The sequence below is a fragment of the Haliotis cracherodii genome, unplaced genomic scaffold (genome assembly GCF_022045235.1).
Source record: "Haliotis cracherodii isolate W230 unplaced genomic scaffold, xgHalCrac1.p SCAF_1, whole genome shotgun sequence".
NCBI lineage: Eukaryota > Metazoa > Mollusca > Gastropoda > Lepetellida > Haliotidae > Haliotis > Haliotis cracherodii.
Genome location: NW_027266264.1, coordinates 57,665,012 through 57,676,926, shown reverse-complemented (window position 1 = coordinate 57,676,926; position 11,915 = coordinate 57,665,012). Strand labels below are relative to the sequence as shown.

The 11,915-nt window shown below is 40.4% G+C and overlaps 1 protein-coding gene across 2 annotated transcripts; it reads right to left on the bottom strand.

The window, feature by feature from the left end:
* Window positions 1-1,713: 1,713 nt before the first annotated feature.
* On the bottom strand, window positions 1,714-11,884 carry LOC139479823 (survival motor neuron protein 1-like). Of its 2 annotated transcripts, XM_071262715.1 has the most exons (8): window positions 11,816-11,884; window positions 10,743-10,814; window positions 10,454-10,591; window positions 9,256-9,456; window positions 8,377-8,514; window positions 7,298-7,345; window positions 5,410-5,541; window positions 1,714-3,444 (listed from the first exon to the last, which is right to left on the bottom strand). In XM_071262715.1, exons 1-8 carry the CDS (start codon window positions 11,873-11,875, stop codon window positions 3,391-3,393), a joined length of 843 nt encoding a protein of 280 aa, XP_071118816.1. In that variant the 5' UTR covers window positions 11,876-11,884; the 3' UTR covers window positions 1,714-3,390. The 2 variants fall into 2 exon arrangements, with proteins under 2 accessions (XP_071118816.1, XP_071118823.1); XM_071262722.1 differs by lacking the exon at window positions 8,377-8,514.
* Window positions 11,885-11,915: the final 31 nt, after the last annotated feature.

The window sequence follows — 11,915 nt, the reverse complement described above, 5'->3', positions numbered from 1 at the left end:
CGTTCCACTGTAGAGACCGCTTGTTTATACATTTGAAACTTCGCGCTAAAGCGCTCGGTTCCAAATGATAATATAAAAGTTAGCAACTTAATAACTTGCCCAGTTTACCATGATATCCAAGACATGCAATGGTGAGATGAAGCAGAACGACCCTGATGGCTGCGTGTCTATCTGTGTTGTGTCGGACTTGGATTCCTAGTGTCTGACGGTTGTAGCAGATGTAGCACGGGCGTATGTGATGCAATTGATTCTTATATCGACCAGATGGCAGTCGAGTTCTCCAATCGGACATAACAGGAATTTAGTTAAAGATTTTCTAAATTGCCAGGTGCCCTGGATAGAAAACAGCCGCGACCGCCTCCGTGGAGCGTGTGCCAGTAGAGCGGAAGGACGGTGGCTCGATCCCCGGCTGCGTCATACCAAAAGACGTTCAACGATTGTACTTGTGGTAGCCCTGTTTGTCATTATGGGAATAAAATACGAATTCAGTTTACAGTGTTAGAGGCGTATCCATGTTAAACTGTGGCATGTACCTCGCTATAAAAGTCCGGACCAACAGCCATACACATGCACATTATTTTGAAGGCAAGGTTAGGTGAGGTGAAATTGGTTTCAACGTCGCGTCCAAGATTATTGCACTTATATGGCGACGTGCATGCACGTGTATGTGTGTTTTTGAAAGTAACATTCAACCCCTTTCACCTGACCTCACCTGGTGACCAGAATAACGTGTTCCTCTGTGTGTAACTTTGCTTAAGTAGTAAATCTAGTGCCACAAAATATTAGTTTGATTTGATTTTCATCCATTTTTTTTGGTTAATTTGAAGCATTGGGAATTTGCTTCTGAAAACAACCCATAACTTCATCTACTGTTCAAAGCATGTTGCATTACCTGGTCCACAGATGATTCACAAGAAGCTTGAATGTTTGACAGGACTAGGCGTACGCCGTGTACCTCATGATGCCTTATTCTTTATCAGTTGGTTTACAAAGATTTGGTCTAACATTTTAGCAATATTCCAGCAATATCATTGCAAGGGTGTTGTCAGAGTCGGAACTGAAAAATATAAAGAAACCTATAGAAATGAACGTGCAGTAGGAACAAATGGGCAACAGAATGAGTGTGGGGAGAGTTTTAAGGTGGAATGAGGGTGCTTTCTGAGGATGCCTATTCGTGATGTTTCAATCTTTTTGCTTTTGTACCTGACCAGGGTTTGTAGATTACCTGATTGTGTGTCAAACAATAGCGTCGAGTATGGCCGGTTTACCTGGTTGTATTAACATTGGTGCAGCCGAACTGTGGACAATAGTGCCCAAGGTAGCGTTGTACTCACACTTGACTGAAACCCATTTATATTTGCTATTATGATTGCACTGTTTACCAATCCACCGACCCAAAATTTTACAAATGAGGTAAAACTCAGATAAACAAGTGGTTCATATTTCGAGCAACGTCCCAAGATATGGCATCAGGGAACCAAGTCACCCAGTCTCGTGTCTGACCCGTTAATCACCACTTACAAGCAGAAACCATCAGATACCATCAGACTAGGAAGGTGTGGATCATTGCTCATGACATCACTCACTGTATTGTCTGGCCCAGACTCCATTGGTTACACATCATATTGCTGGTATATTGATGTACGTGAGGACAGAAAACAAACAAACTATGTAAGACAAAATAACAAAAGCAATTGAATGTTTTCACTTTGTTCTTTATCATGTTATATACAAGAATATTGTAATTTAAGTCAAACCTTAGATAACAAATGTCACATTTTGATTACAAGAAACTGGTAGAAAAAAATCATATCTCCAGATTGGATGTGTACTCCTTGAAGCAAAGTACCACAAACTTTTCTCTTGCAAATATGAAATACAATTTACAAACCCATTAGTGACTCAGAATTAATAACTCTAAGATGAATTGAGGAATATATTTATATCACATCATTTAGTTTTGCTATTATTACTAATTAATTGTATTGTCATGTCACAGCTGAAAATGTGAACCACATTTTCACACAAGCTCATGCTTATCATCCTTGAACATCCAGTGCACATCTCCATTCTTTCATTGTAAGTGGTGATGTGGCCATCTCAATAAGTCTTATCAGTAACTTCCCATAGAATTTCTCTCACATATCTGGGCAATTTGACTGGTTTGACAATTCCTGCATTGTGTCAATTGAATTTGATTAAAATGAATCTGAGGCCGTAAATGGAACCAAGGTATCTATCTTAGAATGGAGACATAGTATCCTGGATCATTGAGGATGATTATTATATACAGGTAATTAACACCTGATGTAAATGATAACTGTTTGGTTTGGTATTCATGTTGCCATGTTCTGAATTAAAAGGAACTGCCTAACATAAAACAAGGTCTGGCATAAGATGTTTTCAAGAGAAGGTAACCTAAAACACATTTCATTGTCTCGCCTACATGAAAAATGAACCTGATTTGTATGACCTGTCTTGAGCTTAAACAAATAATAAAACAAAAATAACAAGCAAAACGAAGATTTGAAACACATTTAGACTTGTGCGTTGATCAATGATGTAGCTGTTCACCATTAATACCATGTAAGCAATAACAGCTGACAATCTCAGACATCACCTACAGCTGAGTTGTTTCTAACCATCACTTGTACGTCACAGTAAAATCACTTCTCCATCAAAGTATCACGAAGATGTATCATTCCCTGTCACCTCAGGAGATGACATAGCCAAAGGCACCATCCTAATTACTCTGTTGTATAAGTGTCCGCTGGAGGAGTCTTTCCATACCGTAAATTTACGAGAGATACAAGTGATTATTAACCTCGACGTACCTCATAACATCTTGTCTAGGTTCAGTGCTGGCCCCTACATAAAGATTAACAGGAGTGCGTTCTAAACTCATCAAAAACTCCATAAATGTTTTACAGCAAACATGGACAGGTGAATACATTGCCTGAAGGCAATAACATGACATGCCACATTTCATATTTCACGTCGGTTTGCCAGTGATAGACTGAATCCTTGCACTTCGTTCAAACAAATGTGAACTGGCTATGCAATGCTCACAACAAATGCCTTTTTGCTTTTTAAGTTTTCAATAAAGAAATCCCGACTATCATTTTCATATCAAAACAAAATATAGTGAGTCACAAATATTCTCTGATATCAAAGGCAATATGAAACCCTGAAATGGTGTATGGGTTACGCAATAGATGCCTCTATTGTATGAACAGATCGCCAGAATTGTTTCCACTTCTCAAACATGATATCAAATATTAACACACAAGCACTATTTGTTACAACAGGACAATCATTCTGAATCTCTTCAGATATTGCGTAACTTTGAGTTACATCTTTCAGTGATGAGCTGATACAGTGATGATGTTGCTATCTTGCAGCACCACCACCTCCCTGCTGCTGCTGCCGTCCCCGCTGCAGGCCCTGCAATACACAACACTCCTCATTTCATATTCCCTCTGACAACGAAGAATCAAAGCTGCAACAGTTTGCTAATATATTGCATCCATCATGTTCATAACATTACAAGCTGAGTATTGATTGAACTCCAGGTGTTTGCAAATACTCGCAAAAAACAGAAGTAGGAATTTCCTCAAAACTAAAAAGAATTTCATGTAACACAAAATGTCCAGTCCACAATAATTGCTTCCAGAACTTGACCTTAATCAATACAACTTCTATGGATCCAACAATTACCCAAATCTCAGGACTGTATATATAAAAAAACTGCTACAGCAACTTGCAATGAACATACAACTATGCCTTAGAAATTGACAATGATATAACATGATTGACAATTTTCACAACAATGGGAATGTCGACCTTTTGACTAATCTTGAACAAAGCCTTTTAAGAGTAGGGTCCAAAACTGGAGGAGGCATATTAAGTTTAATCATCTATAAAACATCTTTTCTAGTTAATGACCTTGAGTCTTGAATGAGGGGCAAGACTTCTCAGGGCCATTTGAGAGAGGTCCATAATATCTGATGTCAATAATCTTTGAGTAAACATCTGAAACATCTCTGATGGCGATTCCAAGATAACCTAAGAGTCAACAAGCCTGTGAGGTCTTCTGCTGTGTTGAAATGTATGGATGGTCACATGGCCAATAGCGCTCTAAATACTACACCCTCATGTTGACTGGTCGCAGTCAATTGACTGCTGATCCTCAGTTGGATTTTAACCATGTGACTAAAAATCAGTGATGTTTATCATGAGCTCTCTCTGCACTTTTTGTCATTACTGTAAGTAATATCCTCGACTGACAGAATGGCTTGGTTTCACATACGTATTAGCCCACATGCAGCTATCTTTGTTCATTAATCATTGCAACTTTTGTGATTCTATTTCCAATGACAAGGACCATAGTGGCAAAGCTGAAGAGTGAGTGAGTGAGTGAGTTCGGTTTAACACTGCTTTTAACAGTATTCCAGTTATATCGCGGCGTGTCAGCTTAATGTGGGAGGAAAGCCCGAAGTGATGCAGGTCTCAGACGTTTACCACTTCGGTGAAACCCACGAGCACGGGTATGGTGCTGACAAACCTAGAAACATAATCGGGGCGAACCGGGATTCGAACCCACAATCATAGGTTTCTGGCGTTCCCAAGGGACGCAACTCTGCACAGTGAATCACGTTCTGAGATTAACTGTGACTAAAAAGTGAAATACAAATCTGTAAAACCAGTAATTAGCTGGGCATGGCTGGGCATGGCTGGGCATGGACTTGCATAACTTTACAGAAGCATATATACCTAATGTTTTGTCATATTTGGCAAAATGTCCACAAAAATCCAATGAAGTTCTGTGTATTTAGGCATGATGTTATTAAACACAATAATGTTCTTGTTCAGGTTAGAATCTCATTTGATGTGTTTCGAGATGGACTTGAGCACAAAAACACATCATGTCTGATGCTTGAAAACATGATGATGTGTTTTCATTTGTGGGTCAGTACAATACACAAATAATTACTCTTGATGAGGTCAATATGCCAAAACAGGGACCTTGTTTTCCCACACGGACCTCGTCAAAGAGCTATCATTTGGTTTGTTATACCAAATTTCACTATAAAATCTATGAAGCATTTTTACTGTCATCTATACGTTCCAAAATCTGTGAACCATGAAATGTTACCACCAGACACTGTCTTGTTTTCTAGTAGACGAGAGCGAATATTCATCACATGAAAGGTCATTACTGATCATGTGCCGAGTCAATATAAAAGGGTCAGTGTCAGTCAAATGATCTGGGGATCTACATTGACATGTATTGCTATGTCACATGGTATAGATTAACCAATGGAATTGCAAGATCCTAATGGAGATATAACAATGCACATTATTGTTTGCTGAAGCTCAGTTATCCAAGAGAATATTCCTTCTGAGTACCTGATAATATCCTGTGTGATATCCACTCATGTACCACGATATCAACATGCTACTAAGTGCCTCGTCATCGCTCACAACATCTTCAGACATCAGTGGGGGAGGAGGCGGCGGTGGAGGCATCGGGGGCACTCTCTAAAAAAGAAACCCCCCAAACAGATGTTAGTCATCATACACACGAGTGCCATGTTTTAGAGGACAAAGTTTACCCAAACAGTTAGCTTGCAAAACACAAAATTCTCCATTGCCAATTCCTGGGTTTGTATAACTATGTTTCCCTATCACCCATAAAAACACCGGACCTGTGTCTATGTCATTCAAGTAATGACATGAGTCATGTGTAACTTATCAAATGAGCCCAATTTCTTGCTTGAATTGTTTTAGAACAATCCTCAGGCCTGATACCGAAGCAATATGAAGAGTAGATAGATGCAAGGCTGTGGCATATATAGAAAATGAAATACTGCCATGAGTGTGTTGAATCTAAGTGTACATTGTTTGGAGCACTAGCTGGTTTGCCTGACACTAGAACCAGCCCCTGGCTTGACTCCTTAGGCAACAATTGTGACTACACTGCTGAGAGTCTGTATGCAGTGTTCCAGATAATGTTTCAACCATATGAGTACTGCACTGGTCATTATCAGAACTGATGAGTACCAGACAATTCTTTTCAAACCAATAAATACTGTACAGTCGTGCCTCGTTTATACGGACACTTGCGTCATTTCACAATTCGTCCGTATAAACGAATTTCCGTATAACTGAAACCAGCTTCTTACTGGAAGAGTTACTTGCTGACAGGTGTTTTTCCTTAAAGATACAAATTTCCCTTTTTTTTACCGTGCTGTCACTGCGTGTCGCTTACGTTTTACTGGTTGACAGGCCATACTTCCACAACTTTGACCACAAACGCCATGTTTATCGAAGGGGATTACATGTATGTACAATAAACAAGTTCGTCTCAAACGTAACTCAGTGTCACTTGGTTAATTGACTTCTCACGAATCAAAGGATTACCACGAGAGGAAGTGTATTGTCCGGATAAGTGAGACAATTTTGTGTGCATTTCAGTGTTTTGTGTATGAAAATGACCGTCCGGTTCCGGAAACTGAATTCCGGATATACGGGTAAATTTATATAGTAATTATTTCGTTTCGAATGAAAATCGTCCGAGAACCGAGGTTTCCGGATATGTGAAGTCCGTATAAGCGGGGCACGACTGTACTGCTAGTTAGTTGAATTGATGAGTACTGGCGTGATAAAATAGTTATACATTGCAGTTTTAGCTATACCTTCCACCTGTCCTGCCCACCAGTATATCAGTTATCTGGTCGTGTGACTATTTGTTGACTATCCCTACTTAAATCTGTTGGCCAAGGGTTGGAAGAAATTCGTCAACACACTTTCCATGGCCACTATTCAAAGAACTTGAGTTGAACATTTGGATTTTGGTACCAAACTAGCGGAAACATAACTGAGATGAGAGAATTTGCGAGTGTGTAATTATTAGCCAATCACAATGCAGGATTGGGAGGAACTGCATTTTCTGCTGACACAAAATGATGATTTACCGTATAAGCAGGCGGATATGCCTGATGTGGTAAACAGAAGTTTAACAATGTTTGGAGAAAGACAATTAATTATGAGAGCGTATAGTATTGTATGCCCACGTACTCGATATGGTTATAATTTGCAATGCCTGTTTTTCACTAGTTTTCATCCATACAATACACCTATACGGCATCTACCTGGAGCACTGTGTATGTATTCACATGTGATGGAGGAAACTAATGTATGTCAACCCGTGAAATATTGAGAAAATCAAATTAACTTTGTATTGTTCACTATTTTCCTATTTAACTTGTCATTACTGCTGGAATTGTAAACTTACCGGTCCTCCTGCGTGAGCAGCGTGGTTTGATGGAAACCTGAATGGAGGCTGTGAAAGGGAAGACAAAATATGTTATCATTTGATGGTCTGTTGTTTAATGCAGCACTCAGAAATATTCCAGTGGCCTGTTATCAATCCAGTGACCCAAGTCAATGGCGTACGTTGACACACAATCAACCAATGGTACTTACAACCAGCAGAGATTGCTGCGAACTTATTATAACCAGGAATCTCCATGCAGTAGTTGTACATAATCAAGTCCGGTCCAGATAAACCAGTGGTCAATGCTATGAGCAACGATCCTTGCGATCAGGGTACATTAACATGCTCTCAACCAAGTCACTGAGCCTGACCACCCATTCCATTAAACCAGGCACAGAAATGAGCTTTCAGTATGCACAAATGTATAGGATGGACACAGAAAAAATGGAATAGTGCATCTTTCAGGATGCACAGTAACATTCATTGTACCAAATGGTTGACAAGAAATATAAAGTTCCTGTAATCGAGGTAATTATCAAATCTTACTGTACAGAACGCTTCCTCATTTTGTTACTTTACAAAACCCCCATATTTCCTGAAAGGACCCTTGAAATTAATAAGTGTGTGTGTGTGTGTGGGGTGTGGGGTGGGGGTGTGGGGGGGTGTGGGGGGGGGGGGGTGGGGGTCCACTGGACCTCAAGTTGTGTAAGTCAAGGTAAAACCCTTGTAAGACATTATTATACTACTAGATTATATTGTGAATAACAAAGTTTCAGATTATGCAGTAGTGAGTGAGCTGGGTTTAAAGCCGCTTTGAAAAGTATTCCAGTTATATCGCGGCATGTCAGCTTAATGTGGGAGGAAAGCCCAAAGTGATGCAGGTCTCGGATGTTTACCACTTTGGTGAAACCCACAAGCAGGGGTATGGTGCTGACAAACCTAGAAACATAATTGGGGCGAATCAGGATTTGAACCCACAATCATAGGTTTTGACTTGCCTTAGGGAAGTTTGTCTAGCAAATTGCAGCACCTTAGACGGCTGGGCCACCTGTGCCCTCAGATAAATCAGGAAACAAAAGTAACAACCTGAGACTTACATATGGCATTCCTTGAAAGAATGGGTGAGATTCAAATGATGCTCTGGAAGGGTGGTCAGGGGCCGCCCCACTGGACTTGCCCCGCCCACCCATTCTTTGGGGGGCAGCATTCTGCATTGTGACATCATTGCTGTCAGTCTAGGGACAAACACACAGCATTACAGACCAAGCCTACAAACAGTTTACACACTGACAGCATACACAGGCACAACTATTCAAGTAGCTTTTCACATTCATAAAGTCCTTTGACTACTGTCAACTCCAGAAGGTTTGACAAATACCAGCTATGACAGACTATTATTCTTGAAGTAGACTTAGTGAGTTCATGTAACTATTGAGTGTGCATTGATAATAGCAGGGGTACAGCAATTGTTACACTGACTATTGTACCATTGAAATAGTGAAAGGTGTCCAATTACCAAACTTGCCCTCACACAGTGACATATTTGAATATTTCCTGGCTGTGTTCATCATTATTTTATGGACCCTCACACATGACATTTAAATTCAGCATATACCCATGATGACAGTGTGTCTAAAGCCAAAGCAGAGATCACTGAGTGCAAAGCATGGTACTCTGGACTTCGAGGCTAAATTTGAGTTAACAAGTGCTAGAGCTTTGCCTTCTGAACAGCTGCTTTTTTAAAAACTCGTTCACATATTCTTGTCTCTGGCAACTATCAAGGTTTCTAAAAGCAAAGCAGCCCTACCACCCCCACCACACTTACTCTAACTCAGAAGTATTGGAGTTCCTCCCCCACCCACAAAAGCAGAAAGTCCAAATGTGAAGCATTGGAGCCCGCAAAAATGCTTTGACCCTTGACAAAGAAGCAACGGAACCCTCGTCCTTCTAAGTGGTTTTGATCTATCATAACTTACCTCACTGAGTGACACATTGGTGTGTGGTTTAGAAGTTGGTCGCGGTGGAAGGAGGCGATCCAGTGGCTGGTTTTCTTCGTTCTGATATTCTGTGTATCTGACAGTGCAGGTGCTCTCAGCCTCATCAATACCAATGATCTCTGCATCATAGAGCAAGCCATCTTCGGTGAACACAGCTCGGCAGGAATCTCCGATCTTCCACTGTTGAGAAGATATCTTGAAATCACAGTTTGCCACTTTCACACTAAATGAACTAGGACACCCATCATTCAATATGACTGTACATTAAATGAAGCTAACATGACAATAACTTATGCATGCAATATGGCAAGGAAAGTTCCCCTAATGTATATAAAAAGATGCCTGATAACTGAATGTACATAATGTCAAACAAACATATCAGCATCTTCCCGAGGCAAGGGAGTTAACTGACTGTAAAAGTCCAGTTTCCACCCTTGCCGAACTAGGCTGGAATTCCTGGTCTCGATCGTGGCGTCACCATTGGTTATTACGAGTCATATCCTTTATAAGCCTCTCCTATGGACCAATCAGATTCCAGCTCTCGTATAACTTGCATTTGTATCAAACAAAATGGCGGTGCCCAGTCAAGATGATCTGATGGATAATCAACATCTACATTGTGATAAAACAGGTCTTACCTCGCGAAGTGCATCAAATCATGTGAACACCTTGATTAAAAATGTGAAAAGACTTGGAAAATATCTGCTGACAACGAGTTGGCGGTGCTTTGCAAATCATGCAATCGACCGAAATCTGCACGCCAGTTTACTAACCTGGTTTCGATTTCTGTTTGCGATTTTGATTGGACTATGCATGGACTCGTTAGTCGAGCCAAAATGTAACTCCATAATACCAGCCTAGTTCGGCAAGGGTGGAAACTGGACTTTTATAGTCAGTTAACTCCCTTGCCTCGGGAAGACGACATATCAGTGGCTCCACACCACCACCTTAACAGGCTGTTAGTCCTAAGAAAATTACTGACTACTTAAGTTCTTGGGTTAGATAAACCAGTAGTCCAGAATTATCTGTGAACTTGTTGAGTTTTAAGTCATTTATCTTCTTCTTTCTTAATTACGCATTTTTTATCTGTTTTCCTAAACCATGCTTACATCTGGACTCAAAGGCTTGAGATCATGTATTTATGAAACTAGTAGTTATGATAATGACATTTCCCCACCTTTTGCTGTTGCTTTTTCTTCTTTGGTCGATGCTTCTTCTTTTTCTTCTTTGCTGCACCCTCTTGTGTTTGTGTCACCGACTCAGCAACCATTTCCCCATTCTCATTGGTGCCTCCTTCTCTTTCTGCTAATCGAGCCTACTTGGACAAAAAGAAAAGAAAAGAGAGAAATGGCGTTGATTTCAGTCATCATTCATCGCATAAAGTAATTACAACATTTACAAAATTTAGTTTTTTTGAATGGATCATAAATTATAAGATGCTGTTTCCATTGTTACACAATACATACCTTCATAATGGAGGCTGCATTATCGTATGCCTTAATGAGGGCAGTGTCATCCCAAATGTCACTTTCATCACTCTGAAAAGACATCAAAACAGGTTTCAAACTTTACATCATCACTCATTCACCAAGCTGCAAAGGTGCTACAAATATGTCTACGCTATTCTGTTAAGTGCACTTGAGGCCGGTGCAAAATCAGCGTAAGATTTTTGTATGAAGATGATGTAGCCTATAAGATTTTGTGGTCTCTGCCCTAAGAATCATCAAGGGGGTGCCTATCCCTAATTTGTTGAGTATGGTTGATTTGCAAGGGGTGCCCAACCCTAAGGATCGCGAAGGGGCATTCAATCAAAAAGGGGTAGCTAACCCAAATGATTGTAAAGGGGTGCTTGATAGGAAACAGTGTTAGAAATTGGCACTAGTCCTATAGTCCTTGCCAAACTGCCCAATAGTAAAGGTATCCTAAGGACTAGTAGAAATTAGCCATTTTCAAAGGTTTTGCTATAAGTACATTATAAGTACTAGTGGACTGAAACTGGCTTTAGTTTCTACCACTGGGAAAGGGGATCCAAGGGACAGGATAGAGTTGGTGGTAATTAACCTTTAAGATCGAGAGGCAACAAAGAAGTGAAGTGAGAGCCACAGGAGCAGCCTGAGTCAATTAGCGCTATAAGCTGCGCCTGGTAAACAGCAATGTTGCCTCAATAACTTATGACAGCACGGACAATGGCCAATAGCGTATCATTGATGAGACATGCGGTTTACACTAACTTCCTCCGAAAGACTGCAGTGACACCTTTTCAAATTACGGTCGTTGTTATTTCCGTGATAATCCATTTCAAGACTTCCCGGCAAAGACGACGTAACATCTACAGAACTGGCGATCGTACTGTATACGTTCTCTTGTGACGATTCGAAACGCACGCACGTTTTTTTCAGTGCCTTGCGATAATGGACATGATTTGGAACTATGCATTAAAAAACACGGTGCACTTTCAAATGACGATGAAAAATGCAGGGTGGTACATTTAAATATTGAACTGAGTTACACGTTTTAGATTTTATTAATCATTGCACACCTCTTTTCCACGTTGAAATACAACATAGCCACTCTCCGCAGCTGCCATGTTGCTCTCCATTTCTGGGGTTGCAAGCTCGAATGCGATTGGGCGATTCTCT

What these genes read in the sequence shown, in the direction of transcription:
- LOC139479823 (XM_071262715.1), bottom strand. Translation starts at nt 11,875, where the DNA reads ATGGAGAGCAACATGGCAGCTGCGGAGAGTGGCTATGTTGTATTTCAA. An exon ending in AGAAAAAGCAACAGCAAAAG is followed by an intron (nt 9,457 to 10,453) that starts GTGGGGAAATGT and finishes TCTTCTCAACAG; the next exon opens with TGGAAGATCGGAGATTCCTG. An exon ending in ATCACACAGGATATTATCAG is followed by an intron (nt 3,445 to 5,409) that starts GTACTCAGAAGG and finishes TGTGTATTGCAG; the next exon opens with GGCCTGCAGCGGGGACGGCA.